This window comes from Rutilus rutilus, assembly GCF_951802725.1.
Source record: "Rutilus rutilus genome assembly, chromosome: 13".
NCBI lineage: Eukaryota > Metazoa > Chordata > Actinopteri > Cypriniformes > Leuciscidae > Rutilus > Rutilus rutilus.
Genome location: NC_140218.1, coordinates 5,555,547 through 5,563,046, shown reverse-complemented (window position 1 = coordinate 5,563,046; position 7,500 = coordinate 5,555,547). Strand labels below are relative to the sequence as shown.

The 7,500-nt window shown below is 36.9% G+C and overlaps 2 protein-coding genes across 8 annotated transcripts in view; both read left to right on the top strand.

Annotated features, from left to right (window-relative positions):
* Nucleotides 1–436, top strand: part of LOC311302129 (F-box only protein 41) — a 30,501-nt gene extending 30,065 nt beyond the window's left edge. For all 5 annotated transcript variants that reach the window (XR_014629534.1, XM_084427758.1, XM_084427755.1 and 2 more), the window contains exon 14: nucleotides 1–436. This exon is cut by the window's left edge and continues 3,008 nt beyond it. The gene's annotated coding sequence lies outside the window, so the exon portion shown is untranslated.
* A 1,279-nt stretch (nucleotides 437–1,715) lies between these two features.
* The window catches only part of LOC311301958 (serine/threonine-protein kinase DCLK2), a 15,184-nt gene continuing 9,399 nt past the window's right edge, over nucleotides 1,716–7,500 (top strand). The window contains exons 1-2 of one of the 3 annotated variants that reach the window (XM_084427406.1): nucleotides 1,716–2,502; nucleotides 5,320–5,675. In XM_084427406.1, coding sequence (XP_084283532.1) covers nucleotides 2,103–2,502; nucleotides 5,320–5,675 — 756 coding nt within the window. In that variant the 5' untranslated portion in view covers nucleotides 1,716–2,102. The remainder of the gene's footprint in view (nucleotides 2,503–5,319; nucleotides 5,676–7,500) is intronic. The other 2 variants (XM_084427407.1, XM_084427405.1) reach the window with 2 other exon arrangements.

Here is a 7,500-nt window from a genome sequence, read left to right as displayed (position 1 = left end):
CAGTGGTGGTATTTATACTTCTCCCTCTTTTATGGCACAAAATAATTAATCATCTCACACTTTTCATCTTTTTATTTTGATCTTTGTCACTTGGAAACTTTAAAAAGAGAGACTAATGTCATACAAATGATGATGTTTATCAGCGTTATTAGCATTAGATGTGCAGCAATAAATGTGCAGATTCGTTGTCACGTTTGACTGTGTTTGATTAATGAAGTGTCTGTGTTGGAGCTTTTTTAAACTCCTCTGTGAAGTATTAGTGAGTTAAGGACTAATTAAACAAAGCTTGAGATAATTATTTGAGATATCCAGGTTAATATTACCTCATTTAACAAAAAACTTTATGATGCATTTCATGTATGATGTACTTTGCAAGTGCAAAACAAAGAAATAAATAAATAAACTTGAGCATTGCCATTTTTAACGTGTTGTCATTTTGGTTGCACTTTATTTTAAGGTGTCATTGTTACAGTGTAATTATATATTTAAGTACTGTGTAATATTAAAGGTTGTATCAGTGATTTCAGGCCCCCCAAAAAAATGATCACATTCATCTAATCTTTCCTAACTATCCGCTAGCTGCCCGCCCCATAAGCATGCCGTCAAAAAAACGCGTCTCTGTAGGCAGCCTAGGCTCTGAGATCTGCACACAAAAACAATTGGTTTCACCAACCACTCAGAACCAAAACAAATAGTGTTCCGACCAATCACAGACAGGGGGAGGGTGTTGTGAGGTTTTGTGCTCGTGCACGGCTGCACTCCAAGTCGGAGCTGAAGAAGAAGCTGGCTCAAAGATTAGATGAATGTGATTTTTTTTGGGGGCCTGAAATCACTGATACAACCTTTAATTAACTACATGTACTTACTATAGGGTTAGGGTTTGGTTGAGGGTTAGTTGCATGTAATTATTAAAAATGTACTGTTATTACTATGGTAAGTACATGTAACATATGTAACAAGGATGCTGTAAAATAAAGTGTTACCAATTAGTGTTACCGCCATTTTGTATGAATTTGGTGTAGACACAATTTCCACACAAAAATTGCTAGTACATTTCACAATTAATTACAAAGAAGTGGAAATTATTGAATTGAAATGAAAGAATGAAATAGTATTTTCTTGTAAAACCTATTTTATTTAATTTAATAATGTTTTAAATAAATGCAGTTTTTAACGACTGATCAAAAACGAGGCTCGAAATGCCAAATACTTCTGTGTCTAATGTGGAGTGTAAAGAGTCTGAAGTGTGTGTAGTGTTTTGTGAAAGAGTGTGAGGCTGAGAATGTGTTTGTAGTAGTGCAGATCTGGGCTGAGGTTTTGCTCAGGTTACACTAAAGTGTTATTATTTTCAATTTAACGTGTATTAAAGCAATTGTGCAAAAAAAACCGTGTAAATAGCGTTAGGCTGCCCTCTGGTGGAAGCAGTGGAAAAGACGATTAAAAATTATTTCTCTCTGATGCAATCTAGCAGTTTATTTGTGACTCAAATAAGAATATAAAAATAGATCAGTACTTTCATGTTTTAAAAACAGCAATGTCAAACATCTCTTTGTTTTTCTGATGTGTATGACCCACTTTTACTGTCTTGTCAGACGGCATTAAGACCGCGCGGAAGAGTCTGATGCGCGCGCCACACGCTCACCTGCAGCGGGGTGTCGCGCGCGGGGGTGGAGGAACGGCCTGCGCGCTCCCGTGTACGGCCATGCTGCCCGGTTACAGCGGGGCGCGCGCCTAAAAACCGCACACACACACCGCTTTCGGTTCAGGGCGGATCGGGATTTTTTTTATCAGTGTCTCAATGGAATATCCCGTTTGACCAGGATTTTCCTGTTTATCCAGGTTTTTGTGGACAACAGCTGACGTCCGAGCTTGTCATTTATTATTCCCCAGCAGAATCATCTGGAATATTTCCCATCCTCTACTCGAATGACCGTTTGAACGCGGAAAAAAAACGCCGGGCTGCTTTTGTGTTGATGTAAATGATGCTCGTGCGCCCGGTAAACGCGCAGCGGGGAGAGCGGCGCGTCCGCTCGCGCTGATGACAATAGCGGACTTTAACGATATAAAAGCGTTATAAAAACCTTTGGGAAAAGTCGGGAAAAATGTCTCTCAGCAGAAGCATCGAGCTCGAGCACTTTGACGAGCGGGACAAGGCGCACCGCTCCAAACGCGCGGCGGTTTCGGGCGGCTCGGGTTCACGCGCGAGCAGTCTGGTACCGAGTCCCGCGCACAGCGCGAACTGCAGCTTCTACCGCACGCGCACGCTCCAGACGCTCAGCTCCGAGAAGCGAGCCAAGAAGGTTCGGTTCTACCGGAACGGGGACCGCTATTTCAAGGGTCTGGTGTACGCGGTGTCCAACGACCGCTTCAGATCAATGGACGCGCTCCTGGCCGAGCTGACGCGCGCGCTCACGGATAACCTGCACCTGCCGCAAGGTGTGCGCAACATCTACAGCGCGGACGGCGCGAGGAAGATCGCGAGCCTGGAGGAGCTGGTGGAAGGTCAGACACTCATGGGGATATTAGCGTGTTGAGGGCCGGAAGGGTCACTGTGAGTTATGACCATATAAGGGCTGAACGGTTGCAGGTTCGAATCCCCGCAATGGTCCATAACGGCTCAAGGCTCTTCATCTGTCACTCAGGCTACATATTACAAACGTGTGTAGTGAAATGGTTAATAATGGTTAAATCTCTCTCTCTCTCTTTCCATGTATATATATATATATATATATATATACATTAATAATTTGTTAAAGACTATTGATATATTAACACATAATATAATATCGTCTAATATTATAAATAATATTCCATATATCAAAATTACAAATTATAAATGGCAAATTATATTGCAAAAATGAAATATTCAAGTGCAATAATGAGAATTTCGTCATGGAAAATGATGACACAGTTCATCTTAACGGTACTTAAACATGCACAATTTTTTAAATGCAAAACACAATATAATATCCGTTTGTGAGTATTTTTCCTGAGCGCTTCTGTTAATCAGCTGAGCCTGAATGAGTGAGTGAATGTAAGTGACTTTAGATCATTAATGAGTGAACGACACAGTCTGATTGATCAGTCATTAGAGAGAGAGAGTCTCGTCCCACACACACACACACACACACACACACACAGACGATCAATAGCTCCAGCTCGTGCACTTAACGCCGGTTAGCGGGAGCTGTTGATGTGTGTTAACTCTGATAGACGAGCTCATTCAGATCTGCTGTCCTCTAAACCTTTATTGAAACAGTTGTCGGGCCTTTATAAAGATATCATGTTTCTGCAGTCAGTGCTTCGTGTATTTTTCATAATGGCAGTGTGAAGGTTTCTAAAGATGAAGGGTTTGTGTTGTAATCATCTTCATGCATGTATCAATATTTCATGAATATTCATTTATCGATGGCTCCTCCCACTTCAAATACACACCGGTGTGCGATTTTTTATTCTTCTGCTCACCAAGGCTGCGTTTATTTGATCAAAAATACAGTAAAAATGTGAAATATTTTTACAATTTAAAATAACTGTTTTCTATGTGAATATACAGTAAAGTGTAATTTATTCCTGTGATCAAAGCTGAATTTTCAACATCATTACTCCAGACTTCAGTGTCACATGATCCTTCACAAATCACTCTAATATGATGATTTGATGCTCAAGACACATTTATGATTATTATCAGTGTTGAAACAGTTGAGCTGCTTCCGATTCAGCGCGATGCACATTCAAAAGTTTAGGCAAAGATTAAAAAAGAAATTAAAGGTGCAGAAAGCGATTTCTGAGAATCATTAGTGTGATTTGTGAAGGATCATGTGACACTGAAGACTGGAGTAATGATGCTGAAAATTCAGCTTTGATCACAGTAATAAATTACACTTTACTGTATATTCACATAGAAAACAGTTATTTTAAATTGTAAAAATATTTCACATTTTTACTGAATTTTTGATCAAATACAGCAGCCTCGGTGAGCAGAAGAGACTCTATCAGAGAAACTGTGCAGGAGAATTAAAGGAGTTTAACAGTGACACGTGCAGGAGAGTCACACAGCTGATGTTTTACTTAAACATCTGGAGTCTTTGACCTTGAGGAAGTCCATGTGAGCTTGAGCTGATGTTGAACAGCAGAAACAGATTCAGCTGCTGGCTTTGTGTGTTTTTGGACTGATCTGAAAATAAGGGAGTTTCAGTCTGTGGATTATAGTGTTAAAGTACAGACATGCACAGATGTGCACGTTCACACCTGGCACGTAATGATGCTGATTTGACCCCTGGGGTCGTGTTGCCATGGCGACCGGGGGTCAGTAAGTGGATGACCAGCAGCATCAATCACTGCATCAGCATTTTCACATCCAGGGAATAAAGTCTAGCCGGCACAGAGGGTTTGGTGATGGTGGTCAGACTTTGCTTTTGTAACCATGGAAACCACTTAGAAATGGCCTAGTAACCATAAAGCAATTTTCATTACAACTTTCTATATCAGAGTTTCCCAAACTGGGGTTGGTGAGTTTGTATGAAATGAAATATAAAAATGTAAAGGTAAAATAAATTATTTTCAAACAAAACAAAATGTAAAATTAAAATAATTTTCAAACAAAACAAATGTAAGTTAAAATAAATTATTTTATAATAAAACATGAAAATGTGAGATAAAATAAATAATTTAAAATAAAACATGTATAGTTTAAAACAAAACAAAAATGGAATATTTAAATAATATTTATAAAAAACTTTTTTAATAAAAAAGTAATTTATAATAAAACATAAAAATGTAAAATTGAAGTGAATAATTTTTAAATAAAAAATATTAAAATTGAAAATATTTTAAAAAAAATTCAATTTAAAAGTAATTTTACGATTAAACATCAAAATGTGAGATTAAATAATTTCAAAATAAAACAGAAAAATCTTTTAAAAAATTGTTTTAAAGAAAACAAAATGTAAAATGTAAATAAATAATAAAAAACAAAATGTAAAATGAAAGTATTTTTAAATAAAATTAAAAATTAAAATTAAAATAAATAATAAAAAAAACATAAAAATGTCAAATTAAAAGATTATAAAAACAATCAAGTTGAAATATTGCAAACTAAATGAAGCAAGAGTGTCGAGTTACAGCTATTTTAAAGGAATGAAGACATTTTTTTCACGGAAAAAAAGTTTAAATATGTAATTTCTGTGATCAAAGATGAGTTTTAAGGGCTAAAATGATTGACTACAGGAGGACTTTAAACGGAACATCTATTTACACCAGATGCAAATATTTTAGCTGAGCAAACAAAAACCCAACTAATCTGACATTCTCCGACCACAGGTGAGAGTTACGTGTGCGCCTCGAACGAGCCCTACAGGAAGGTGGACTACACCAAGAACGTCAACCCTAACTGGGGATCGAGGGGGGCGGGGCTTGGCCTGGGGGCGGGGCCAGTGGGCGGAGCCTCGCGTCCCGGGCCTCCTCGCGCACCGGGGGATTCCAGGGAGTCTAAAGACTTTATCAAACCCAAACTGGTGACGGTGATCCGGAGCGGCGTGAAGCCGAGGAAAGCCGTGAGAATTCTCCTGAACAAGAAGACGGCGCACTCGTTCGACCAGGTGCTCGCTGACATCACTGAGGCCATCAAACTGGACTCAGGTGTGGTCAAGAGACTCTACACGCTGGACGGCAAACAGGTACACATCGCACATCATCTCAGGACGGAAAATGAGTTTATTAATCGCATCGAACATAAACGTTTGTTATGTATATATCTATATATGTAAATATATAGACACACACATATATATAAACTTTTATGTTCAATGCGATTAATCGCGATTAATCGATTTGACAGGACTAATATTATATACTTTTATCTGTGTATTATTATTTTTTAAGTGCCTTGAAAACCTGCTTTTTATTATATTAATATTATTTAGAATTTGCTTTTATATTTTCCGTTTTCATTTTAACTGAAGTATAGGGTTTGTTTTAATTTTATTGTATTTTTTTATATTTCTGTATAGCTTTAATTTATTTTATTTCAGTTTTAGTAATTTTTTTTACTTCAACATTTCAAATTTTCTGATATATTTTATTCCATTTCTATTTCAATTTCTGAAACCGATTTTTAATAGTTTTATTTAGAAATAACAGCATTGCAATAATAGTGAAAACTCCAGCATCAACACTATTATATAGAGGAGATTTCAGAGATGGAAACTGATTTTCAACTAAAAAAGGGGAAAATATGTGTTGTATTTATGTGAGTTTTAAGGGATACAATCATTGACTACAGAAAATGCTGTCATCTGCAAAGGAAAAACGTTTCCGATTTAAGCACATAACACTCTGTAATTGGTTGCTGAAAGCATCATGAAACCAACCACACAATGGGACAGTTCACCCAGAAATGATCTTTCTGTCATCATTTACTCGCCTCATATTTAAAAAATATTAAATATATTCCTCATATTTTGATGGCTTAATCGAACTTGTTGGGTCATTAACAACAAATATCCCCTTTAGACATCAATTATTATTATTTGTTTTATATATTATTATAAATTTAAAATATTATTATTCTTTATATTTCATCTTATCTTATATTTCAGTCTGACTCAATAAACTGTCACAGTTATGATGCTTTATGGTCGTAATTGGAGCTCAATCGTCTTTCATCACATGCTAAAAAAGCAGCGTAAACACTGCGTTAGAGCATAAGCATAATTTATGCTGACAGAAAGCGGTCAGTCAGATGTGTGAATGACAGCTGATGGATAATGAATAATAAATGAGACTTTAAGAGGGAGACGTTCTCTAAATTATGTCCGGACGAGTGTCTCTCTCTCTCTCTCTACAATCACTGTATGTCGATCGTCCAGGACGTCCTGTCTCTGACTCTGTTTCTGCACTGATACTCACAGTTAATGACACTGTGTGTGTGTGTGTGTGTGTGTGTGTGTGTGTGTGTGAGAGACTCGTCTGGTTACCATGGTAACCTGGTTTCCCCCTGTCCACTCGAGTGAACTCAGTGAAGGGTTCATCTGTATGCTGAGCGCCTCTCACTGCAGAGACGAGGGGTTTTCCAAACGCTAATACTGTGCGTGTTGTTCATGATCGCACCTTTGCAGTGTTCATTTCTGCATTCATTTTCCCATAATGCTTCACTCTTTGACAGTGCTGCTGTGTCGTGTTTAATATTAGTGACATATTTTATTGTAATATTATCCAGATAATAGTAAGATTAGTAAGATTAGATTTGGAGCCATTTCGAGATCAGTGTTATTTTAGCTTTATTAAATTATTTATTAATATTTTTATTTTGCTGTAATTTTTTATATGTTCTGTTTAATTTTTATTTTGTCGTTTAATTTTTAATTTTTATTTTAATCTGTGATTTAAAAAATATATATTAGTTTTTGTTTTTTAATATTTGTATTTCACTCACATTCACACAAACTCACACTCACACACACACACTCTCACTCACACTTACACACTCACTCTCACATACAC